Source organism: Mandrillus leucophaeus, unplaced genomic scaffold (genome assembly GCF_000951045.1).
Source record: "Mandrillus leucophaeus isolate KB7577 unplaced genomic scaffold, Mleu.le_1.0 Scaffold667, whole genome shotgun sequence".
NCBI classification, from domain to species: domain Eukaryota; kingdom Metazoa; phylum Chordata; class Mammalia; order Primates; family Cercopithecidae; genus Mandrillus; species Mandrillus leucophaeus.
In genome coordinates this window covers 1553258-1580061 of record NW_012107219.1, presented here as the reverse complement: position 1 = coordinate 1580061, position 26804 = coordinate 1553258, and the positions used below count along the sequence as shown (strand labels likewise).

The window sequence follows — 26804 nt, the reverse complement described above, 5'->3', positions numbered from 1 at the left end:
GAGAGGTGGAGAGAGAGATCCCAGAGAGGGTGACTGGCGCAAGGCTTGCGCTGGTACTGTCCCATGTGCTGATTGAAATTAAGGAAATTTCCTTAGGAAATTAAGGAAGGGAGTTATTTGAAGGTTTTCTTTGGCTGCCCCTTGGCCCCTCCTAATTCCTTGTAACTGCAGGAAGACTCTTGAAGATGCCAGTATTTCTCTTGAGTGGCACTTGTTTCTAGCAGGATAAATAAGCTTTGGCTTCATGCAGAACTGGGTTAAAATGCCAGCTCAGCTACCTACAAGACAGATGACTTGAAGGCAGGTGGCTCAAGCAGCTCTGTCTCTCTGAGCCTCAGTTCCTTTCTGTATGAAGGAACAAAGAGTGTTTAACCCCTACAGGGCTCCTCAGGAGATCCATGATCTTATGACACACAGATGTTGCTCAATAAATGTCATTCTCCGTCTACAACCCCCACACTTCCTTCCTCCCACATCTCTTCCTTGGACACTGTGCTGCAGATTCTAGCTTATGCGCTCTGTTCTTTCTTAACCATTAGCCTTCTGGCTTTTCCTGTCAGAATGTTAAGGTCTTTTTGCTCTTCTTGGGGCCATTTTCCGAAAGTTTCAGTTTATGAAATTGTAAGGTCATTTCTTTGGGGAATTTGTTAGCATCACAGTGGACCATAAACATACAAATGGAGTCAGACCTAGTGTAGCAGAAAGCAGTCAGTGACTCCACACTTCCAGACTGGGCTGGGAGTGTCCTTTCTATCATGTTCCTTCCTCTGAAAAAGTTTATTTTGGTCAAAGGCAGAACCCAATGCCTGACACAGAGTGACTGATACAGGATTCTTTTGTTCCTGCATCCAAGAAATGGTTACTAGCTGCCACCTGTTTCAGACCCTAATCTGGACACTGTGGATACAGAGATTCATAGATCCAGTACCTAACAGAGGGGCTGAATTGTTTTAGGTGCTTGGTAAACATTTGTTGGATGAAGAAATGAATGAAGATTTTCTACTTTCAAGCTGCTTGCAGAAAATTCAGAGGGTCAGACAAGTGTGCACTGGGAGGGCAACATGTTAAGGTCAATGAAGATCTATGCAACCATTTGCAAAAAGACAGAAGGGCAAGACAGGCAGAGGCGGCTTTATAGCTTGTTGTTACAAAATAATGGGACTGAGTCTTAGTTGATGGGTAGGCTTTGGAAGCTTAGAACATGGATGGAAGAAGATCTCAGACAAGGGGAAATAGCATGTATAAGAAACCGAAGAGCAAACAAATACCATGGAAGCATACAAACTAGGTTGTTGACATGACTTAGCTTGCAATGGTCAGGGTTTGCGGATGTACACGGACCATGGCCTTGGGACAGGAAAGGGACAGTTTCTGTTTCAAACTAGAACAGAAAATAAGAACAACAGGAAGATCTGCATTAAGATTTTTAAAGTAAAACCAAAGGGCAAAAGAATATAGATTTATCTGACATTTATATGTGTTTAGTTCACTTTCTATCTTCTACCTCTGCATATAAGGTAATAATAGAGGGAGGATTGTTTGAGCTCAGAAGTTCGAGACTAGCCTAGATAACATAATGGGACCCTGTCCCTACAAAAAATTTCAAAAATTCGGCAGGTATGGTTGTTCACACCTGTAGTCCCAGCTATGAGGGAGACTGAGGCAGGAGGGTTGCTTGAACTTGAGAGGTCGAAGCTGCAGTGAGCCATGATTGCACTACTGTACTCCAGCCTGGGTGACAGAGCAAGACCCTGTCTCAAAAATAAAGAAATAATAAATAAGTGATAATAATGCAACCATAATATACAGTGTATTTCTCAAGCGTATATAGTTGTTTTTAAATGTCTTCATAGGATACATGGGGATTTGGTAGAACTTTTTTTTAATTGATGAGGACCCAATGATGCAGAGAGGTTATGGGACTTACCCAAGGTTGCAGGATGAGGTTGACTTGGCCCTGAGACTGGACCTAGTATCACCTCACTACCAGCTTGAAACCTTCCTACATGCCCCTCTCCACTGCTGCGATGAGCTGGTGACAGATAAATCATGGGTCATGATGGTCATTCTTAGTTCTTGACACTTGTTTCCATATTTGTTTTATTTTTTTTACTCCCTCTATTCCCCAACCTCCCCATAGAAACGAGTTAGATTTTCTAGGGATCCAAAGTATCTTGAACTCCCAAGAACCATTCATATTATATTATTCTAAAGAAACAGATTACACTAATTGAGAATATACAGAAAATTTGAGGGAACTCCTGGCAGAGATGAGGGCAAGGCAAGGGATGTTGCTGACTCCTAGGGACACAGAAACAGCACGTACTGTGACTCAGAGGCCCAGAGGGACCAGGGGAAGAAATGATGTCAGGGAGACGTAGTGAGAGATTTAGATCCTGGTTTGTATCTTTTGTGAGAACTTTGCAAGGTCTGTTCCTTCATATCCCTATGAACGTCCCTTCTTTTCCAAACTTAGCACTGAGTATTGACAATGGGCAGGACTTATGACTGAGTAATCTTCTGGGCTTGCTATCTAGATTATGGTTTTCAGTGAATGAATGAGCATTAGTTGAGTGAATATATAGCTTATGTACTCATCCAGGCAATGGTTGTACTATAGGAAAGGCAAATCATCTTAGAGCCATTAATGAGATATTTTATAATGCACAATACCCAAACCTTAATAAAGCAACATACTACCTAGCAGTATCGAGTTCTGTCATAATTAACTGCAACATTATCTCATTGGCTCTTCATAACAAGCTTCTGAGGCTGTTTCTGTTTGTCATACGAGTTAACTCATTCCAGAGATATTAAGTGACTTGAGTAAGATCACCTGCCATCTTGGTCTCAGGCTTGACTGTGGTTCAGCTGGCTGAATAAGCTCAGGATCACAGCCTCCTACACAAAACTGTTGGGGCCATGTGTGTTTTGGGCCAAATTTAATTTCACTTTGGAAAGGTAGTAATATGCAAAATATACACTTAATGACATTTATGGTAGTATCTGGGGCAACACCCCAATCAAGCTCATTCATCCTTAGGCGACGAAAATATGTAAATGTTCACGCAAAATGGAATAACCAAAGGCTGCAAATAGTGTGTGTCAGCACAAGTCAGGTTTTGCTGCCAACTGAGTTGAGGTAAACACTTGTTTTTAAGGGCTGAGGATTTTGAAATTATGAATAAGGTGTGACTCTGCCTCAGCTTTGTTCTCCAGGAAATGGCAAACACAATTTCTTCCCTTTTTCAATTTCTTCCTCCTTTTTCCTTTTCCATCAAAGTCCAGCATGGCAGTACAATGAGAACAGAAGCAAACACAACTCCTAGCTCATGTTGAGTGCTGTGCTGGGGTCTGTGCCAAGCACTCTCTCTGCATAACCTCATTGAATGAGCACAACATCTGCAGACCTGGCAGCTCCTGTCCTGTTCCCCTTGTAGGTGAGGAAACTAAAGCATAGGAACTCATCACTTTCCTAAGTTAACAGTTAACAGGTGTTGAAACCAGAACTTAAATCCAGGCCTCTGACACCCAGGTCCACACTGTTAACTATGCTTGAAGGCAAAGGTCTTATCTTGGTCCCCTTTAGGCTCCTCACTCCCACATTCGGAAGGGTGATGTTGAAAATGTAGGTACTTGGTAAATTATTGGTGAATTGATAAATTAATTTATGGGTGATTTGGGATCTAAATTGAAATGTGGATGCATGTGTAAGTCTGGGGTATAGTTAGGATGAGGGTTTGATGTGGTTTTAAGAAAGCATGGTCGATTTGGACAATGCTTACATGGGGAGGGCCATATTGTTATAATCACATTTGGAACCATGGTCAAGGTTGGTCCAGGAACGGTCATCCTTGAAAGCTATATAATCTGAGTTGGGGGCTGTGGTCCCTGAATATTGGGCTGAGTGGGATGATGGGCTGCTTGGGTAGACTATAGCATGGCCCATGGAGGCCAGGTGGCAGGAGAAGCCTGCAGTCAGGATTCTAGAAGAAGCATGATTCATTTTGTACCCTAGCCCTCTCCTTCCTGGCACTGACCTCTTGATCTTATTTTTCTCTCTTTCTAGGGGGATCGAGGAGCTCCTGGGATCCCTGGTTCTCCTGGCAGCCGTGGTGACCCAGGCGTAGGGGTTGCTGGTCCTCCTGTAAGTCCTTATTTATCCAGCTCTTACTTGCTTTCAGAACATACAGCCATTTCCTGTTGGACCTGTCTGCAGAAACACTCTTTTTTTTTTTTTTTGAGGTGGAGTCTCATACTGTCACCCAGACTGGAGTGCAGTGGTATGATCTTGGCTCACTGCAACCTCTGCCTCCCAGATTCAAGTGATTCTCCTGCCTCAGCCTGCTGAGTAGCTGAGATTACAGGTGCCTGCCACCACACCCGGCTAATTTTTTGTATTTTTAGTAGAGACGGAGTTTCACTATGTTGGCCAGGCTGGTCTGAACTCCTGACCTTGTGATCCACCCACCTTGGTCTCCTAAAGTGCTGGGATTACAGATGTGAGCCACCACTAGTTTTAATGAATAATTCACATCAGTCTATTATGTGTTAGTTTACAAAGTCACTAGGGGTGATAGCTTTAAGAATTGCTAAAACTTTGCGTTATAGGGATCTTAAGAATCAATGAAGTGTGTCCCCATTCAGGTTGAGGATTGCTGTCAATATCTTTGGCCTCCACCTGAATGCCTCTAGAAATAGAAGGCATGCTTTTTTCAAAGCCAGTGCATCTGGCTCTGTAGTTTAAAAATATATTTCCATAGACAATGGAAATTCAGTAGAATTTTTTTTTTCATTGAGAATAAAATTATGGCATCCTGTAGTTTCCACCCATTGCTTTTAATTCTCCCTTTTGTACCACAAAGAACACATATTTTCTTTCCTCCTTTACTGAGTGATAGTTTTTGGGACATAAGACCAGTTTACAACCTTGAAGCCTTTTCTTCTGTTTAGTCCCTTCTTTGATAGACATCATACCCTCTTAATGCACCTTAAAAGTGCATTTACTTTGTCCTTAAAAGCCCTGTCTTGCAATTGTTTAAAAGAAGCTCAAATACTCAATCCTTTTCAAATGCCATTGCTAAACCATGGAATACCTAAACTATCCATGTATTATCGTTGTTGTTACTATTATTTTAACCCAAAGGCACAATCCAACTTTATCTTTATTAAATGCAACTTGAATATAAACTGGAGTAATACATGGTCTTGTTTCTGTCTGGTCTTGCATTCAATAAATGAAGGCCATGACCAAGAGTGATTAAGAGTAATACCATTTTTCATGCATGACTCTCAAAGAATGAGAAGGAAAATCCAATTTATTACCCAAAATATTACTTGTGAAATAAAATCCCCCTTTCCTTTTCTTCTGTGGTTCTCTTACATCCAGAGTAGTTCTTGGGCCTCTCACTCTCTCCCTGAAATTCTCCTCTGTCCTCCCATTTTCAAGCAGGCCTCCTGGCTTCCACACCAGAAATCACCTCCTCACTGTTATTTCTACTCACTCACAATGAGGGATCGTTTCATGGTGGCAAGAAGACCAGGTAGCTCTGTGTCTTCTTAGATCTTCCTGAAAACCCTGGAAGGAGGCGTGTGGAATGCCCTTGGGAATGTCTAGTTTGGTTAAACTGTTTTCCTTAAAATACATTCTCAGCTAAAATTGCCCACTTCATTACATTCATTTTACCTGTGTTCTGTGGCTATTTTTGTTCAGTCTTTTTGTAACTGGAAGGAACACTGTAACAAAGAGTGCAGTGAGAACACAATAGTTTATGCCTTCTTTCTGAAATTCTCCTTTAATAGGGCCCCTTCTGCTGGAGTTAGGATGCTGCTTCATGTAGCAATTGCCACTTAGAATAGAGAATGGATTGTAAGTGAAACTACAGACCCATAACCGGAATGAGGCACCCCCATCACTTACCAGGGATCTACATGACCCTGTCTACTCCTTGCAGATTCACCTTATCAGCCCTTACAGAAAGCTGGCTTTGGAGGCGGACACAATTCACCCCACCTGCCACCGAAGAGCCAGCAAAAATCACCCATGAAATATGTTCCTGCCTAAGTGAATCCACCTGAAAAGTCATTGGCTGGCTCTAGTCAAGAGGCTGTAAATCAACTGTTTTTAGTGTCTTGGCTACCACTTGGACTTATTAAAAGCTTCCGTGGTGGATAAAACCTTATTGAATTTTCATAAATCCTATCTCTGGCCACAGCCCAGGCCACTAATGGCCTGGGAATCTGTATAGAGGGTGCAGAGATATGCTGAGCTAAGCAAAGGTGTGTGGAGGAGGTGAAGAAGGGGTCAGCCTGGGGGTGGGTACATGTTAAGTTCATTGGGGATGCAGTTGCCTCTTTACAGGAACATTGCCGTTTGCTGGGAAGTCCTGTGTCATATCTTGTGCCGGGCCTCAGAGCATCCATATCTACCTCCTCACTTGGTACTGGGCAGATTGTTTTATCCTTTAGTTAAGGCTGGGATCCCATGAAAGGGCCCCTAAGAAGGGGATTTAAGAGCAAGGAGTTTGTTTGGGAGGTGATCTTAGAAATCACTACTTAGGAAGTAACAAAGTGAGACAGATAAAGCAAGCAAGCCAAGGGAAGGGTATGTTACTGAGCAGATGGCCACTGTGGGTACCTGGGACTCACCTGTGCAACAGCCCCTGAGTGACTACATGGCATTGTTGCAGAGTTGTTCTGCAAAGGGAGCGAAAGAGCTGGGGCGTTTCTGTACCACCTCCTGCCTGTATTTGGTTGGAGGCTGCGCCCTGGGGAGTTGACTCCCAGAAACTCTCAGCCTTCCCTGTGGTTGGGCCAAGCATTCACCTGTGGCTAAAGAAAGCCCTGGGCAGGTGCATGCCCAGGGAACATGGCAAGAGGGAACGGACATGTCCACTACATCACTGTTTTCCAGGTAAACAATGTGAGGTTCAGAAGGTGACGTGATTTGGCCAATGCTACGTAGCCAGCCCAGGGCAGGGCCAGGATACAGACCTGCTTCCCACAGCCTCTGAAACCAGTCCTTTTCCCCCTGCAACACCTTGCTTTGTGGCTTCGGCAGGATGGGCAGGATGTATTCATTTCCATTAATCTTCTGTGAGGTCCCTCAAAGAAGGCACATTAAGGATAGATCTGGCTGTGGCCGGGCACGGTGGCTCATGCCTGTAATCCCAGCACTTTGGGAGGCTGCGGCAGGCAGGTCACCTGAGGTCAGGAGTTTGAGACCAGCCTGGCCAACATGGTGAAACCCTGTCTCTACTAAAAGTACCAAAGTTAGCCAGGCATGGTGGCGCATGCCTGTAATCTCAGCTACTCAAGAGGCTGAGGCAGGAGAATTGCTTGAACGTGGGAGGTGGAGGTTGCAGTGAGCTGAGATCCGCCGCTGTACTCCAGCCTGGGCAGCAGAGCCAGACTCTGTCTAAAAAAAAAAAGAATAATAAGTTACTCTTTGCTTCCTTCCTCCCGTAGTGTCATGCTCCCATGCCTTTGGCATCCAGGGCAGCACTGACTCCCTGGAAGGGAGCCAGGAGCTCTGTCTGCCAATCTCTGCACTGTCACAGGCAGGGGGATGAATGATGAGGCCGTTGTTTGGGGGTTTTGGCTTGCTGCCTCAAGATATTAACAAACAAACAAAAATCCCTTTAATCTTCAGGTTGCCTCTGATGTTCCCTTAGCAATGTTTAAGATGCTTACAGAATGAGCCTACTTAGGCCCTGGGACAGATTACAGTCCAAGTTAGTTTGACTGAAGGAGCTGGGGTTTGTAAAGACAAGGTCCCATATGTAACCCAGGACTCGCTCCTTCCTACAGTGGCCCTCAGTTTCCTGATGGATCAGGTGCCAGCAATTTCTGCAGCAGCATCAAGGAAACTGGGAGGATTACAACATGATAATACTGGTGATAATACCTGCTTCCCTGCCTTTGCCCTGGTGATGTCATAGCAATTCTGTTTGCCTGATGTTTTTCTCAGACTTTGCAGCCTGAAATGGCCTCCCTTTTTGAGCCTCTCACTGTTGCTCCCGGGAATTAGTTGTACTGATGCATTACATCAGTTGGTCCAGGCATTGAGGACACACGTACAAAAGGGACGGAATCCCCGGGCTCCTTGCCCTCCAGTGGGCCTTCTAGCCTAAGAGTGACAGGAAACACGGCCCCATTATGTGCAATCAAATATCTCAACTGCCCTAACAGAAGGGTTTTTTTTTCATTCCCCTACTTTCAAAGGAATAATATATTAATAATAAAGATAACAGCTACTGAAATATTAGAGTAATAGCAATCACAGCCAACATAAACTGCCTACTTGCAGGGGTAAGAGTGAGCAAAGGCCTCCATGTCTACCTCTCATTTATCTCACAGTCTCTCATTTGTTTCTCCCAGAAACTCTAGCAGGTGGATTCCACTTTTCTTTTCATTTTACAAATGATGAAACAGAGATGTGAAGTCACCATTAGGACATGGTAGAGCTAGGACAGGAACCCCAGCATTCTGACTCCAAGAAAATGCCCTTAACCACTCTTCCAGCAGGGGTACCATACAGTTGAACCCCTGAATAATGTGGCAGTTGGGGTGCTGACCCTGCACAGTTGAAAATTTGAGTATAACTTTTGACTGTCCCCGTGTTTAACTAATAGCCTACCGTAGACTGGAAGCCTTACTGATAATTCAAAGAGTCAAGTAACACATGTTTTGCTTGTTATATATATTATATGCTATAGTCTTACAACAAAGCAAGCTAGAGAAAAAAGTTATGAAAAAAATCATAAGGAAGAGAAAATACATTTATAGTACTGTACAGTATTTATCGATGCTATAAGTTTGTGTTGTTTGCTTGCAAGAACAGTCCACTGGAAAGGGCTGTAGCCACAGCTGCAGACCTCAGTGTAAGGTACACATCAAGTCATTCAGCTTTTTTCTTTTTTTTCTTTTTTTGAGATGGAGTCTTGCTCTGTCGCCCAGGCAGGAGTGCAGTGGCGTGATCTCGGCTCACTGCAAGCTCCGCCTCCTGGGTTCACGCCATTCTCCTGCCTCAGCCTCCCGAGTAGCTGGGACTACAGGTGTCCGCCACCACGCCCGGCTAATTTTGATTTGGTATTTTTAGTAGAGACGGGGTTTCACTGTGTTAGCCAGGATGGTCTCGATCTCCTGACCTCGTGATCCACCCGCCTCAGCCTCCCAAAGTGTTGGGATTACAGCCGTGAGCCACCGTGCCTGGCTGCTGTTCAGCTTTTTCTTGTAATATCACGACTTTTCTCTGCTCCCTGGGAGAACTTCCAGCATCACTTGTAGTGCTTCATATGGATTTTCTGGTGTTCTTCAGTGTTTACAGTATTGCAATAAACATGACAAAAAGTAAAGAAAGAAAACCACACACACAAGAACCGTGAGGGAACACTTTTTACTTTGGTAACGCGATTTACTGGAGAGAGAGACTGCTCACGCAGAGATGATTAGAATCACACAGCATTTAAGCAGATACTCACAGCACGTGAGCTCACAATCGCAACAGGAGGTGGCTATAAAATTATTATAGTACTACGGTCTGGCTATAGTTAATTTTATGCAGTTATGACTTAATGTTGCATGTATGTTTCTTTACATTTCTCTCAACAGTCACGGTGCCATGTATGGTCTGTGTTTGTGTGCACACATTTTAAACAAACTGTAGCTTTTTATTATAGATTTGTGTATATTTTATGATACTAAATGATACAACAGACTAGTATCTCTATATTTTCTGCGTTTATGGCATACCTTACTTTTGCTTAATTTTTCAATATTTCTAGGCCACTGGGTCATTTGACAGTTTTTTTAAATTGTTGAAAATATCCAAAGTATTTTCCACGATATTTATTGAAAACAATCTGCATTTAAGTGGACCTGCATGTTCAATCCCATGTTGCTTAGGGGTCAACTGTAGTAATGAAAGTTCATGTTCACTTAAGTCTTCACACTCACTAGTGACTTTTTTTTTTTTTTTTTTTTTTGTGACAGGGTCTCACTCTGTCGCCCAAACTGGAGTGCAGTGGTGTGATCATGGCTCACTGCAGCCTTAACCTCCTGGGCTCAAGTGATCCTCCCACCTCAGCCTCCTGAGTAGTTGGGACTACAGATGTGAGCCACCATGCCTGGCTAAGTTTTGTATTTTTTGTAGAGATGAGGTTTTGACCTGTTGCCCAGACTGGTCTCAAACTCCTGAGTCTAAGCTATCCACCTGCCTTGGCATCCCAAAGTGTTAGAATTACAAGTGTGAGCCACCGTGCCCAGCCTACCAGTGACTTTCTACATGCATGATTACTCCTGTACAATTGACTTCCATGTCTAGCCCGTGTTTGTTTGTTTGTTTATTTATTTAAACTCATGTTTTATCTGCCTGCTTTAGTCCAATTCCTTTGATCATAAGAATCAAAGTCACTCAGGCTGTCCCAAGAATTAGGCTGGCTAGATTCCTTTAGATGTGAGTACCCCCATCTTGTCTGGATGCTACTTGGGAACACTGGGCATTTGTCCATGGTTACCCCAGGGTCTAGCTCCTGGCCTTGCCCGTGTGGCCGATGCTCAAGGAATGTACAGCGCTTGATTCACTGAGATCCATTCTCACCCTGCCCAGTGCACAGAGCTGTGTCCTGTGGGCAGTGAAGGAGGAGGCTGAGGAAGGTGTAAAGCCACACACCACCTCCCAGACTCCAGGGCTCCTGTATTGCTTTGTGTATAACCAGTAGCTGAGCCTCCCACAGTTTTTATAGTGAAGTGTCAAGATGGCCAGGCGCAGTGGCTCACACCTGTAATCCCAGCACTTTGGGAGGCTGAGGTGGGTGGATCATCTGAGGTCAGTAGTTCAAGACCAGCCTGGCTAACATGGTGAAACCCCATCTCTACTAAAAATATGAAAATTAGCTGGGTGTGGTGGTGGGCTCCTGTAATCCCAGCTACTAGGGAGGCTGAGGCAGGAGAATCGCTTGAATCTGGGAGGTGGAGGTTGCAGTGAGCCAAGATTGTGCCACTGCACTCTAGCCTGGGTGACAGAGCAAGACTCCATCTCAAAAAAAAAAAAAAAAGTCTTAGGAATTTCTTCTGTTGATGGAGATAGAAAATAGTTAATAGTTTTAAAATAAGTTTCTACTGCCACTTCTGATTGGGAACTCTCTTTTCTAAATGAAACAAACCATTTTGTTTTTCTCAATAATAATTCCTAAGGCACACTTAACATGCTGGGCACTTGGCTTGACATGCCACTGCCTTCTCTAGTCTTCCTAGCGGTCCAGTAAGGTGTTACTATTATCGTCTCCAGGTTTCAAATGAGGAGACTCAGGCTCAGAGAGGTTTAGGCAGCTGGCCTTGGTCACTCTGCTGGTGAGAGACAAAGCAGGCATTTGAACCCGCGTTGATCTTGCCCTGAAGTCTGCACTCTTTGTTTCTAAGCTAGAAGACAGCCTCTGCTGTCCCTGTGGCTCCAGGAGCCTCTTTCATGACATGGTGGGAGGAGCTGGGCTGTCCTGGGCTGTTTCCGGTTCTGCACAGTTAAAGCCAGCACAAGAAAGGCTTCTTGGTACCAGACATGGGAAAGGCCAGATACTGCCCTGACCGCCTCCAGGACCCTCATTTCTGCTTCCTTAGCAGACCCCACGGCCATGGCTGAGCCCTCTCCGGAACTCCCTGCTCTCCATTTCCACACTTCCCACTCTCCATTTCCACACTTCCTGCTCTCCATTTCCACACTTCCTGCTCTCCATTTCCACACTTCCTGCTCTCCATTTCCATACTTCCTGCTCTCCATTTCCATACTTCCCACTCAGCTTCACTCAGCCCCTGCATTGCTCGTGGGTTTTCCTGCTGGTCTCCCCAGCTGCCTGGCCTCTGGGCCTCTGGTCTGTTCCCTCTGACCCCTTCTCCACTCCGCAGCCACAGCTGTCCTCCTAAAGCCTGGATCTGAGCCCACCTCTTGCCTGGTGGGTAGCTTCAGAGGCCTCTCCAGCAAGGTGCTTGGGCCCTTCTCCTTCAGACCACAGCTTCCCCGGGACATTCCTGGAGGCACCCCTGCTGCTCTCTGAGCGCAGAGTCTGACTTCTTCTCTTGGCCTAGTGCTCTCCTCTGCCAGGGATATTTCTGCCTCATCCTCTTCTCTACCTGTGAAGCCCCCACCCCACTAAACCTCTTTTCTCCTGTCCCCCTCTGGGTGAAGATTCCTCAGACTCTCTCAGGCTGATGCCAGTGGCTCTAGGTATCCCGTAACCCTGACTCACTGAGCCTGATCAATCATTACCACAGAGATTTCCCTCTCACCTGGAGCGCTTCACATAGGCGGGCTCCATGCCCTGCAGCCACTCGGCCACCCACCCCAGCACGCAGTAGTAGGCCTGCGCACACGTGAGGCACTCAGATCAAAGATTACAGAGAATAAAAGTTCATTTTATTTTCAGATCTGTGCCTTTGGTAGGAGGAACAAAGAGGGGATCAATTCTTAGAGAAAGGAAGCTGGTTTTTAGAACAGCCTGATAGCAGAGAAAGAAGAGAACATGTTTCACATATCTAAAGCCATATGGGACTTTCAGTTTCGTAAAACTACGATAATTGTCAGAAAACACCAATAGCATGACTGTGCATGTGCATCAGATGTAAGTGTATTCAGATGTAAGTGTATTCATATGTGTGATATATATGTTCACGTATGTGTGTCTCTGTATGTATATCGATAAGTTTTTATTATGGAGAAATTCAAATATACTAAAAGTAGTAGAATAGTAAAATAAACACCCATATAGCCACAACTAGTGCCAGGATCCCACAGCCAATGACCATGGTTTTCCTCTTATCCGCTACCTTCCATTATTTTGAAACAAATTCCAGACACATTTTGTCTGTAGATATTTCAGTATATGTTTCTAAAAGATAAGAATTTAAAAAAACAGAACCACAGTTTTATAATATACCCCTTAAAAATCCATAACACGCTGAAATATCTAGTCAGTGTTCAAATTTCTAATTATTTCATACATGTCACGCTTCTGTGTTTTTTGTTTGTTTCTTTAAGATCCAAATAAACGTATAGCAATTGATTGGATGTTTCAATTTTTTTTTTTTTTTTTAGTCTCATAGAATTTTCCACCATCTGGACTTTGTTAATGTAATAGCTCAATGCGTTCCTCTGTCCCTGTGGTTCAGCTTAGTTGGTACTCAGACCTAGAGGCTTGATCGGATTCTGGTTTGATGTTGTTGGCAAGACTTCGCAGGTAGAGTGTTCATCCAGTAGGAGGCACATGATGTCTGGTGGAGCCTCTTTGTGATGCATTCACCCTATGGTGTCTAATGCTCCCACCAATTAGTACATCAAGGGTTGCAAACTGGCGCTATTCTAGTTCTATTCATTCTTTCTTTATTAGCTGAAATAGTTCTATATAGAGAAATGTTCCCTAAAGCACCCTTTGGATACGCAGTGGTACAAGACATATGGAAGGCAGAATATAAATGCTTGAAGTCTTTCCCTTGTTTTCAAATAATGACTTGGTTCCCTAGCATCTTGCAAAGAGGACCAATTAGATGCTTGTTGTTGTTGTTTGTTCTAAGAATAATTTTGAACTTGGGGATATAAACACATTAGATGTGTTTTAAATTATTGCAGCTAGTCTTCCTTTTGATGCTCAGTTTGTCTTGTCTTCTGCCAATGGAGGTCTATTTAAGTTGATCCTGATTACCTTTGACACAACTTGGCAGTCTTTGATGCTTTCCTTGCCCTAGGTTTGTTGTGTACATTTGTTGTCCAGGTCTCTGATCAGTCATTTCTTCAAGAAGTCATAGTAGTTTCTCTTAATGGAAACTGGTATCAAAGGCCCAAATCTGGGCATTAGGGTAAAATGACTCTTGAACAAACACATCAGAGGCCGTAATTTCAGAGAAGAGGGTTGTAATTGTTGAAAACATATTTAAGCTTCAGATATAGGAATGACTTTAGAAAGTCTTTGTACAATCCCCTTCTTCAACACACCTTTATCATTCTTAAAGTAAACTAACAGGATAGACATGGGAAAGGCTTTTATGGTTGGGCACTGCCTGCTTCACTACTTGTGGTATCTTCTTTTATTTCTGATAACACAAGGCAAGGTGATACTCTAGATTTGTATTACAGCTGAGAAAAGTGAAGGTCAGAGAAGCTGTCTAAGTAACTTGCTTAAGGTCAAACAGCTGATGATTGATAAGCTAAGATTTGAAATGAAGACCTTTAATTTAAAAACACATCCTTCAACGTGGATTTTCTATTAAATGACATAAGAAGATAATTTGGAGCCTGGCATGGTAAACAAGTTAAATGCTTAAAGTGGATTCTGGGATTTAACTTGAAAACAAAGGGTGACTCTCAAATGACATGACATTTCCCAGGCCAATAACAAACCATCCCTCACCCCCTTTCCTTAAGGAATACATATCCATCCTCCCTGGGAACTACTGTGAAAGGAACACAATTCAAATGCAGGTATGGTGGCCCATGTGCACCACTGACCTACACCGTGACAGAAGCAGTGAGGTAGAATGAAGGGAGCACTGGCTTCTGAGTCAGACCAGAGATGGAATGCTGAGTCCATCATTTTGTCTGCTTGTCCTTAGGAAAGCTATTTAATGAATTTTAGCTTTAGTTTCTCGATCTATAGCAATGAAATGTTGATAATACCCAGTTTGTAGGCCTCTGATTGGGGTTAAAGTGAGACGATCTGTATATGGAGCAGATAGGACCACTCCTGGCATATAGACCAATAGCTGGAAGTCCCCTTTGTGCAGCTGTGAATTATTCATTCATCTCTGTTTCCCTAGCCAGACCTGCCTGTGTGTGCGTATGACTCTTTCAGCCATTTCTGGAATGAGATAGAATTCTGAGAAATGGTGGGAGATTTCAAGAGAAAGAGAGAAGCAAATGTGCTACATTCTGGTGATTTATCATTCATTTGGTCAAGAGGGAAAAATGAATAATTTCAGAAATTTACTGTGATTTGCACTGTTCAGTCATGATCATTGTGTGTCTTAAGAAATATATATATATATAAGTTCAGTTGCCAGTCTGCGTAGGTTCTTCAGGAAATGACATTTGCCATGATTCTTAAAGACAATTATTCTGGGAAATTCCTATTTTATATTAGTTTCAAATTAATCTGGTTATTACAATTTTTTTTTATTTTAATGACTACATTTCTATTTCTAAAAATGTACTCTGGCTCTTTTCATACCTACCAGATCTTTCTGGATAATGCCATGTTTTTTTCTCTGTGTTTTCTTTCTTTTTTTCCTCTCTATATAATCATTTTAATAGACCTTTTTTATTGCCTGTATCTGACCACCCCATTCTCCAAAGTTCATGGAAACTCAGTTCTACCACTCGTTATGTCCTTGTGGTGAACAGCCTTGTAATTTGAGATTGCAGTTCTGTGCCTTTGGGAATCTTTCTGTGAAGATCCTTTCGCTGCTCTGTATGCTCCTAGGGGATTTTCTTTCTGGGTGCCCAGACGTTGACTTGTGTGTAGGCACATTGGCTTTGAGCTGAAGTTCTGCAGGACTTCTGACTTAGAGCTCCCAGATGCCTGTGAGGGCAGGGCCCTGAGGGTGAGTTCTCAGAGGAGGCTTCCGTCATCATGCACCTGCATCCCAGACAAAGATGGGTGAGCGCATGAGCTTCCTTGACATCATTTTCTTCTCTACCACTTCACTTTACTATCTGTCCCTTTACAGAAAAAGCCGGTGGACCCCTGCTATAACCTACTGAAGGATTTGACTTTACTTACTGTTCTGAGTTTCAACTTCCTGATCAAAAGGGCCTCCAGCCTCGTTTCCCGTCCCCGCACAGCTCTCAGAGTCCTGCTCCCCTCCAGGGCAGGTCTGTGTAGATTTAGGGCACTGCTTCTCAGTTGTCTCTTTCTCTAGACCTCTGGAGATTTTCTTTACTTTCTCTAGTGCCCAACTACACACTTAAAATGTTGCTTATTCTATTTTATATTAGACTGCTCTGGGGCATATTTAATGGGTAGGCTTTTAGGTTACCCCTGCCACCATACTGCAGGAACCTTGGCATTGGTGTGAAATCATTTTGCTCTCTCGGGAATACCTAAGGACATTCTCATGGGCTGTGCTACAGGGAGATGCAGGGCACATGGGACTGAGGGCAGAATGTGAGACTAACCTCATCCTGGCCAGTGATTCCTGGCATGTCTTGGGCACATCTCTCTCTCTCCTCTGGACTTAGTTTGATCATCAGTGAAAAGAAAGGATGATTGGCACTGGTTCTCAAGTTCTCCTTGTGCTTTAAATTTTTCATTTTGATCAAATGCTATTTGCTGTGCTGTAGTCTGCTATGTTCTTGCAATGCACACGGCGCTTGCTGAGTGTGGAGAGAGCATGGTAAGAATGCAGACTTGGCAGCCACCTCATGGGAGCATTCAGTCCATTCAGTGAAGAGAAATAGGTCAACAGGCAGTAACAATGCTGGACTTTCAGTCTTAGGCAGGGTGCGTGCAGGGGCGGAGACTATCCAGTGAGCACCCTGGGAGAAGCCAGAGGAGGCTCTCCACAGGCAGGGATTTCTCAAAGGAGAACCAGAGGGCGACAAGAATGTTTCCAGGCAGAAAGGCAGGACAGAGTCTTCGTGGAAATGCACAAGCATAGCAAAGCCTCAGGGGCAAGGGACGATCCCATTCGCTGCAAGACTTGGGACTGCATGTGAAAGCCTTCTAGTCAGTCAATGAACAGCACCTTAAGCATGATATCTAGAAGCCAAATTCTGTCTGGGCAAAGAACTGGGCACTGTGGAGGATGCCAGGCCCATGTCTGTGTGTCTGTATACGTGTGTGTGTGTGCACGCGTGTGTGTGCGCGTGTGTGCGTGCGTGTGTGCGTGTGTGTGTGTGTGCATGCACCCCTTGTTGGAGAAGGGAGCTTGACTACTGCAGCCTCAGCCACTAAGGCTATGGCTGGGGAATGTGGTCGTTATCATGACCATCCTTTCCTGAGCAGAAAGAGCCAGTACATGTCCAAGGGGGTGCAATACAGGGAAGTCGGGGCTGCTGGGTTCAACCTCACACTAGAGCTACAAAGTAGAGTTGGGCCCAGGTGTCAGGAGCTATGCAGGGATGATGATAAGGTGGCATCAGTTGAGGGGCAAGTGGAGGAGCTTCCAGAGAGATTTTCATGGCAACATTTGTGGGTGGGTAGGTGGTAAGAGGGTATGGCAGGGTGGCTTCAAGGTAGGAGGAGGTTAGTAACTCCTTCTGGGACAACTGAGGACCCGTCTAAGGAATAAACACCATAGCTTGTTTACATCAGCATGTCATTTCTACTTTGCTTACATACTTGTTTGTTTGTTTCTAGGGCCCTTCTGGACCACCAGGAGACAAAGGCCCCACGGTACAGTATGCTTTAAATAAAGGGATGAGTTTCTATACGGAGAATCCTGCTTGAATCAAAGCAGTTTTAAATGGGAGGCACCAAAAACTGAAGTAGATTCTGAAATTTGCTCACATTATTGAACAGGGCAGACTCCAACGTACGAACTCTGACCTGTAGAACAGAGTGTGATTGATGTGCATATGAGCAGAGAAGGGATGCCATGCCCGTATTATAGTCGGGCAAACAGACTGGCTTCTGTTTTGGGCATCTCGTCAACACAGAAGGGTGGCCATGGTTTAATGAATTCAGCCAAGAACTAATTTTGAATCCTGGTTTCACCAACCCCGACCACACGGCAGTGAGCCAATGTGGGAACTGCTCTTAATCTGTAATGTGGGCAGAGCAAGACCCGGGAGCCACTGTGGAGACCTGATGGACTGACTTTATGCTGAAGCAACAGGAGGGCTCTCAGTAAGCCTTCATTCTTAGGAGCAGCAACCATCCATGACATGCCTGTGCATGCGTTTGCTGGGAAAATATGATTTCCTATAAATTCACCCCAGGGGAAATAGCTGCATTGTAGCAACTGGGATGATATTGTACCTTGTGTCTTGTGAACATATTTTAAATAACCTTTATTTATATGATTTCTGAATTCAGGACAGGGATTGCTTTGTGTGTGTGTGTGACAGTCTCGCTCTGTCAACCAGGCTGGAGTGCAGTGGCACGACCTTGGCTCACTGCAATCTCCGCCTCCTGGGTTCAAGCAATTCTCCTACCTTACCCTTCCCAGTAGCTGGGATTACAGGTGTGAGCCACCATGCCCAGCACAGGGCTACAGGGCTCCTTATACCCATTTTTATAGATGAAGAAACTGAGGTACTACGTAGTGAACTGATAGACATGAGATTTCAGAGCAAGTTATTGCAAAGCAGAGGCAAACAGGTGGGACTCTAGATGGAGGGGTTGGTGTGAGAGGAGGTCTGTGAAGGCCCAGGAGACACAGGGTCAGCTTCTGAGCAGCCCTGTAGCACAGTTCCAGCAACTGCCAGGAATTCCCACTTTTAGACCTACTTAAGGAAAAATCTTATAGGAAATGAGATCCATACTGAAAGATACGTGTGTCATTTCCTGATGTTGTCCAGAAATTTGTAGCTAGAAATTATTTTCTTACAAAGAGTAGTAATCGCTGGGCATGTGCTCAGTATCGTGCTGGGTCTTGCATAAGGAAACTTCTTTAACCACCTGGTTAGCAGCTCTTGGGGCTGGTTATCCATAGGACACGAAAGGAGTGAGCCAGCGTTTGAGCTCAGGCCCATCTCACCGCAGGAGCTGTCCCCTTCACTCAAGCAAGGGAATTATACAAATGGGGTCCAAGTTGTCAGCCTCAAAATGAAGGTTTTCCAGAGCATTCTCTCTGTGTGTTGAGCACGTACCCCCACGTGGTACCGTCAGTTGAGTAAGCTCTGAGCAGGGTGCTTTGGTGCACGTGTTACATCAGATTCCTCATAGCAACAGACCACGTGTCGAAGGAGAGCCAACTATTGCCAAGGAGGGAGTGTCCTTATTTGCTTACAATATTGTGGGGTGTCAGTGTCTTCTTTTCTTTTTCTTCAGGGATCACGAGGCTTACCTGGATTCCCCGGCCCCCAGGGCGCAGCCGGCCGGGATGTAAGTACAGAGAAATGGCGTGGACTCAGTGAAGGCCCTTACCTGACCCTTGAAAGCCCACCCTCCAGCATCTCCTGGCCTCCTTTGACCATGTGGCCAACTTCGTAGCCCGGTTGAGGATTTCCAGGAAGCCCCATGGGCATGCTTTTTATTTTTGCTGTTCAATTGAGTGTGGCTCGTAATTTTCTATTATCCAATTTTATTTCCTGTGTTTATTTGTGTTAAGTTTTCAAAATCTTTTCAACTCCTGGGTATCCCACACAATGTTCCCTAATTTCTTAATCAAAGTCTTACATACCCCAGTCAGTTCTGCTCGAATCAGGCACTACCTTCTCCAGGGACTTGTCCCCCCGACCCTTCCCTGGAATGGCTCTCTCTTTTCCGTGGAATTCCACAGATGTACGTGATGCTCATTGTGCAGATGGGTTACTTCCCACTTTGTGACAATGACAGTCATCTCGTATCTCCATTGTTTGGCCTTTGTCCAGCCATCTCTGAGCTCTAAGAAGGAGCCCCTGTGTCTTATGCATCCTCATGGTCCCTGGTGCCTAGCAGCATGCCAGGCACATAGAAGGTACTTGATCCATACTCATCGACCAAATGGTAAATGACAACCATGAGTCCTTATAGGACAAAGGTGTCTGGCACTAGTAAGCAGTGATATTTATTGCTTAGACATACATCTTTTCATCTCTATAGTTTTAGCTCATTATGAGCAGGAACAACAAAATTCCCTTCTCTTCCTTGGGTTCTGTTTCCAAAGAGGTTACTCTCTCATTCCTGCTTCCAAATATTCAAATTTCACTGTTCTACTCTCAGCATTAATTCTTATAGCCAGTCTAATAGACGTATTTTTCTACTTTTCAAAGCCATTCTTTCCATTTGTGTTTGGGAAAGCACTGGGAAAATTTAAGACAGGGTGTGTGTGTTTCTGTGTATATGTGTGTGTGTGTGTGTGTGTGTGTGTGTGTGTATGTGTGCGTGCATGCACATGTTCTGTGTGCATGAGTTGTTTTTAGTTTTGTGTTTAGGACAGGAGTTATGGGGGTAGTTCTAAACATTTGCCATTGTCAGATTCTTCCTGGGAAGCCTTGGGTATTCAGCTGAGATTGGAAACTATGCATTTTTACTGGTGCCAATCCTCATGGTCTGATGATTTTTTTCCCACTGAATTACACTTAGCAGATAGAGAGGTTGGCAAAGGGTGTGGGTAGAGTGGGTCAGGACTGTGTGCTTACCACAGTTAATGTTTTCTTTCCTTCTTCTCTTAGGGTACACCAGGAAATCCAGGAGAAAGAGGGCCTCCTGGCAAGCCAGTATGTCATTTTATGGTTCTGGATGAATATTGACTATCAGTCAGGGCGTAAGCAAGATAAAAAATGCAACTGAGAAGGTTCAAGAGGTTTTTACAAAGGAACCTTTGACAAAACTGTGGGCAGAGGAAACTAATATGGGATGTTGTAAGACCCAGAGATAAACCACAGTGGGAAGTCATTACCACCGTTATACCTGTTTTCAAAGCCCAGCGAGAGTGGAATGGTGAGAAAGGGATTGCACACAGGAGCTCAGTCATGGGTTCAACACTGCTGCAGAAGGCTTGGTTTGAGGCCAGGAGGTAGGGATGTCTCCCACCCTCCGGTTTCCTGACAGTACCTTGAATTGGGGAATTCAACTGTGGGCCAGCAGGCAAGCCAGCCTGGGATACATTCCAGGGGTTTAACCTCCCAGGCATGAAACAGGACAGAGAATGGTAAAAAGTGGATCTGGGGTGAGCAAATGAGCAACAGCAGCACCCATTGCAAATCCCTGACTTGCCCGTTTCCTAGCACTTGACTGGGTGATGTCAGCCTTCCCAGTTACCCTCTGTTTAACATGGAAGAAATGTTCTTTCTTGCCTCACAGTGAGAACAGGGGAATTTGTGAAAGATTGAGGAGACAGGGACAACCCTGAATGTTGGGTTTGTGGCAATGTGGCTTTAGTCCAGCCCGAGAGTCCTATAGGCTTCCCTGATGCGAGGCACCCTCATCTCCTGGGACACCCTCTGACTGGGTTTCTAATGCCAGAGAAGCCCCAGAGGTTTAGCTGAGTAGCCTGGTCATAGGTGGACCCTCTAGGGAAGGAGCACTGGAGATGCGCTGGCCTGGGAGAGTGGGAGGCAGCTGTGCGATGGGGAGAGAGATGAGTCCTGGGGAAGAAGCTGCCTAAGATGAAAGAGACAGCAGCAACCAATACTGGGGAATCGCAGGCCTCAAGGGTGAGGCTGTAAGTCTGGTTTCAGAAAGCAAGATGCTCACCTGGGCAGAAGCTTCACCTTGAGATGGATCTGAGAGGTTACCTGTCTCTTTTGCAAGCCTGGCTTGCTACAAATTCCAGACAGGGACCCAAGGCACAGATGTCCCTGTGGGTGTGGGTGACCCCCCATCCCTTATCTCAGTTGGCGGGTACAGCAGAGACCTGGACAGGGATCCTGGTCTGCCATTAAGGGTCCTGAAACTTTCCATTGAAGATCTTCCAATGAGAGGAGTATAAAGTCTTGTTGGAAGTTAGGGACACCTTAATTACTCATGTTTCCTCCCCTGTGGAGTCAGCTTTGCAAGCGCCAAATAAACCTCACAGAGGCCACTTCATTATCAAAGTACAAAGCTCTGGTGAAGTGCAGGGAGAGTGAGGTTCAGACCAGAAGTCAAGTGGGGGTTCAGATGACCTCTGCCAGATCTGGACTTTGACATCTCCCTGCAAAGATAGTTAAGTCAGCATAATGCAGCTGACAGTGTGGATAATCGTGATTATCTCTCAGGTGGTCAGCAGCAGAACGGAGAGCTGAGGGGAGAGAGACAGGGAGAAGAGAGAAGAAGAGAGAAGCGATAAGATCTATTAGATTCACTGAACATACTGCTCCTGGATGGTCCCAAGTATGGCCCATTGGCTCTCGGGTCTCTCTGAGCTCACTAATCAAATAAGGCATAGTTGTCTCAGGGATTCCCTCATGTTCAGTGACTCATAGAAGGACTCACAGGACTCAGAAAAGCTGTTATGCTCATGGCAGTGGTTTATTACAGTAAAATGATACAGATTAAAATCAACAGAGAAAAAGGTGCACAGGAAGGAGTCCAGGAAAGACCCGTACAAGCTTCCATTTGTCCTCTCCCGGTGAAGTTGTACAGACAACACCAATTCTCCCAGTCACAATGTGTGACAATACTCACAAGGTGTTGCAACCGTGGAGGCTCACCAGAGCCTTGGTGTCTAGGGCTTATATTGGGAGTTGGTCACCCAGGCATGGAGTGCCCACATGGCTGATCTTAATTACTGAGTCTTCATCCTCTCTGGAGGTCAGACTGAGGTGTGTGTCCAAAGCACCCACCATAAATCACATTGTTAGCATTAACTACCTGGCTGGACCCAAGAACACAGGTAAACAAAGACACTCTTACCAGGCAGGACATTCCAAGGGCATAGAGGTAATTCCCAGGAAGCAGGCAGCAGCTGGACATTTCTTTGGAATGTGCAGGGTTTGGACAACACTGGCCTGCTGAGCTAATTCTTAATTACACAGCCCCATCCCTCAGAGGGTGGAGAGAGTGACCCAAAGTGTTTCCCCAGTGCTGCACCCACCTGGAGAGAAGCATAGAATTCCTGTTCCAGGATCTTCCTTCTGTGTCAGATTGAGTTCTCTGGAAGCACAGCCTGCAGTGGGTGTTCTTACGCTAGTGACTGACTGAGGGAGTGCTCTCAGGAGAAACTTACAAGGATGGAGGGAAGCAGGACATGACAGGGGAAAAAACAGACAAAAATGTGGGTTCAAGTCAAGCCTAGTCCCTGCCTGATCCCACATGGAACTCTGGACTGTGAATGGAACCACAAAGCTGTCCCACTTTGAGGCCAGGCCCAGCTCTTTTCATCCTGCCATCAGTCAGTTATCGGCTGTGTAACCAGCATCAGGGGTAAGGATGCACCAAGAATGGGGAGGATCTAGGTAGGAGGTAAACTGACATCTACATCCCCATGCTGTCCACTGTTCTCTGAGCCCACTGGGCCCAACAACAGGTGACATGAGTGACTGATTCATAGAAGGCAGCGATGGCAGTCTGCTGTATCCTGAGTCCACCTTCACAAGGCCACTGCCTCCATCCACATGCTGGTTCTGTGTGTCTTTTGAGACTTATGAGGTTTGCAGAAATGAGTCACAGCAAGATGTTAATGAAATTGTATCCAAGACCACACTGTACCTAGACTGAAAATCCACTCCTCGTTCTCTCTCCCTTTGTAACTGGTGCCCAGCCATTGTGTCTGATATAACTCACCCTAATTATGCTAAAGGCTCAATGGCAGTGTAAGAATATCCCTAGTAGGCCGGGCGCGGTGGCTCAAGCCTGTAATCCCAGCACTTTGGGAGGCCGAGACAGGCGGATCACGAGGTCAGGAGATCGAGACCATCCTGGCTAACACGGTGAAACCCCATCTCTACTAAAAAATACAAAAAACTAGCCGGGCGAAGTGGCGGGTGCCTGTAGTCCCAGCTACTTGGGAGGCTGAGGCAGGAGAATGGCGTGAACCCGAGAGGAGGAGCTTGCAGTGAGCTGAGATCCGGCCACTGCACTCCAGCCTGGGTGACAGAGCAAGACTCCGTCTCAAAAAAAAAAAAAGAATATACCTAGTAATACAATGCCAGCAGCATTACAATGTACCAATTTGAACCATATGAACCCTTTCCTATTATTAAACTTCCCAGGGGAAACAAATGCGGCTTCAAAATAAAACACCTTTCCCTTTTAAAAGTTTTAATAAATTACTATAGCAAAGGTTGCCTTTTCTTCAGAGGACCTCACTCAGATAATTAAGGAGGGGGGTGGGGCAGGTCTTGGCCTTGACTTTAGCAGCTGCATCCTAAGTAAGTTCTTACTGCAGTGTGGGTAATTCCTTGAGCACCTCCAATCTGATTTAATTCAACCCCGGTCTCTCTCAGGGAATCCCGTCTTGCAATAGCCCAGAGCGTTGATTGAATTTCTGATCATATCAACACAGGAAACACCACCAGCACGTTTCAAGCCACTGTGGCAGTTACCTTGAGCGAACTTGTGTTACCTGTTTCATGGTTTTGCTAACCACAGGATGGGACAGAAAACCCATGGGGTCAGGGATGGGGAAGTAGCCTGAACAATTGCCTTGGTTTCAGCCTCCCCAAAATGACAGACTGGATTCATAATTCGTACACCTAAACTCATACTTAATGAGGAGAAATCACCCACCATGCATTTAGTTGTTAAGTCTACCACCTTGCCTCTGCTGCCTGGGTCCTCTGGTGTTCCTTTTCTTTGTAAAACTTAGAATTTTGCAAAGTAGCACACCAGTCTGGAAGTCCTACCTAAGAATCCTTTCTTTCCTTTAGGGTCTGCCTTTTAATCCCCATTTCCCTTCCTAATCTTATGTTCCTTGCACCCAAATATTTTCTGAGCCTCCACCCTGTCTTGGGTTCCAGGATGGCCGTGATTGTGAGACACAATCCGTAGCTCTAACTCACAGTGCGTTTGAGCATGAGTTCAGCCGCCTGCAGACTCCTACATACCTTTAGAGGCTCTGTAATTACTCCTGATTTCTGAAATACCGTTTCTGGAATGAAAGACTTTTAACCCATAATGACAAATGAAGTTTAAAATGCTATTTCACCCGGGAGAGCTGAAGACATTGGCTTAAATTCATACTAGGTTGTGAATGACTGATAATAACAGCTGTTGCTCATTTGAGACATCCACGACCATCCAGACTGCCAACAGTTTGCCACTTTGCCTCCCACAGTGCTCATATGACCTATCAGGTTTTGATTGTGGTGGGGAAGAGGGACCACCGGGAGAAGAGAAGGGGCAAGCAGAAGGAGAGTAGGGAAGGAAAAAGGCCGAAGTCAGTCAGACTTGGCTACAAATGGCAGGCTGTGCAGTTGCTGTCTTGGAGGAGTCTTCTTTCTGTGGCTCCCAGGCTTAGGACATCCACTGGCTGTCCGTATCCCATGCATGGCACAGTGTGCCACCCATTATGTCACACTTTGAAGGCCTTTTGCTTTCTCAAGATGCCTGGCATTTACTGTATATATGCATGTATGTATGTGTTTGTTTTTACTTTGACAGGGCCTCTCTTCACTACTGTCTCCAGGGGACATCAATCTCTTGGCTAAGGTAAAAGCATACAATAAATGTGCATGTGTTTTGAAAATGGTGATGGTGGGATTGGAGATCTTGATAATAAGTTGGTTTTTTTTTTTGTCTTAACAACTATTTGGTAGTATTAATAATAATAGCAGCACCCTTAGTTGAGAAATCACCACGTGGCTGGTGATGTGCTAAATCCACCTGTCCAATACAACAGCCACTGGCCACATGCTTCAATCTAAATTTAAATTAATTAAAATTAAATACAGGCCGGGCACAGTGGCTCACCCTTATTATCGCAGCATGTTGCGGGGATTGCTTGAGCCCTGAACCCAGGAACTTAAGACCAACCTTGGCAACATAGAGAGACCTGGTCTCTACCCAAATTTTTGTTTTTTTAATTAGCTTGACGTGGTGAGATGTGACTGTGGTCCCAGCTACTCAGGAGGCTGAGGTAGGAGGATCGCTTGAGCCCAGGAGGTAGAGGCTGCAGTGAGCCATGGGTATGCAACTGCACTCCAGCCTGAGTGACAGAGAAAGACCCTGTTTCAAAAATAAATAAATAAATAAATAAATGCAATTAAAAATTCAGGTGCTTGATCACACCAACCTCTTTATACATACTTAATAGCCACATGTGGCTGGTGGCTGCCTTATTGATCACTGCAGATGTAGAGCAGAATATTATCTGGAGCTGCGATGTACAAAATGTTTAATGTGCCTCCCTTATTTAATTTTCACAAATATTCTATGGGGTTAATACTGTGTGTTGTGTTGTTTAGCATATAAGAAGGCTGAAATACTGTGAGAGTCAATGAATGGAATGGAATAGAATAGGACATCCTAAGAATAAAATCCTTCCTTGCTGACACCAGAGGCTGGCCTTTAACCTACCCAGGACTAACTTGTGTTCTCAAAGGAGGGCCGGTGGCAGAGTCAAACAGCCTGGACCTGGGTCCTGCTGGACCAAGACCAGAGCACAGGCTCAGTGAGGTGACATGGGCTGCTGGGCCTTTTAACCAGGACAAACCCAGATCTGAGTGCAGACTTGACAGGTTTCTAGAACCACATTTGCTTTCCCCATGAGAGGAAAAGGTCCTAAGAGGTTGAACATAACTTGGCCAACATAGGGCAGGGCGTGGCTGGAGTTACGCCTGAAAGCCAAGTTGCACAGGTGTCCAGGTGCCTGACCAAGGACCTGGGGTCTTCAATGTTGAGAGCTGGGAAAGGTTCTGAACGAGGGAGAGAGAGGTAGGGTCTGTACTTCAGAAAGAACCGGCGTGCTACAGTGAGTGAGGAGGCCCCTTCTGCTGCCTGTACTTGAAGCCTCTGTGGTAACTCCGGGTGAAGGGTTGGCACTGCATTTTATGTGACTAGTGCCTTCCTTCCTTCCTGTTTTCTAAAAGACACTTGGGTGATTTCAGAAAATCCCTACTTCATGCATGAAGCCAAGGGGAGAAAACAAAAGAAAAAGAAAACCTTCTTGGGAGTCTGGGGTGTTCAGTCTCATTGCAAATTGAGATGCCTTGATGGGAAAATTACACATTTTATTAAAAAATAAGTAGCAGAACAATCTTTACCAGTTTTTGTTGACAAGTGCGATAGGTTTTTTTTTTCCCCCCACCGTCA

The 26804-nt window shown here is 45.1% G+C and overlaps 1 protein-coding gene across 1 annotated transcript in view; it reads left to right on the top strand.

Moving 5' to 3' along the window:
* COL22A1 (collagen, type XXII, alpha 1) overlaps window positions 1-26804 on the top strand; it is a 263426-nt gene that overhangs the window by 169638 nt on the left and 66984 nt on the right. Inside the window, exons 38-42 of the mRNA XM_012001612.1 lie at window positions 4070-4147; window positions 17343-17378; window positions 18978-19031; window positions 20303-20347; window positions 25155-25202. Of these exons, the coding sequence (XP_011857002.1) occupies window positions 4070-4147; window positions 17343-17378; window positions 18978-19031; window positions 20303-20347; window positions 25155-25202 (261 nt within the window). The remainder of the gene's footprint in view (window positions 1-4069; window positions 4148-17342; window positions 17379-18977; window positions 19032-20302; window positions 20348-25154; window positions 25203-26804) is intronic.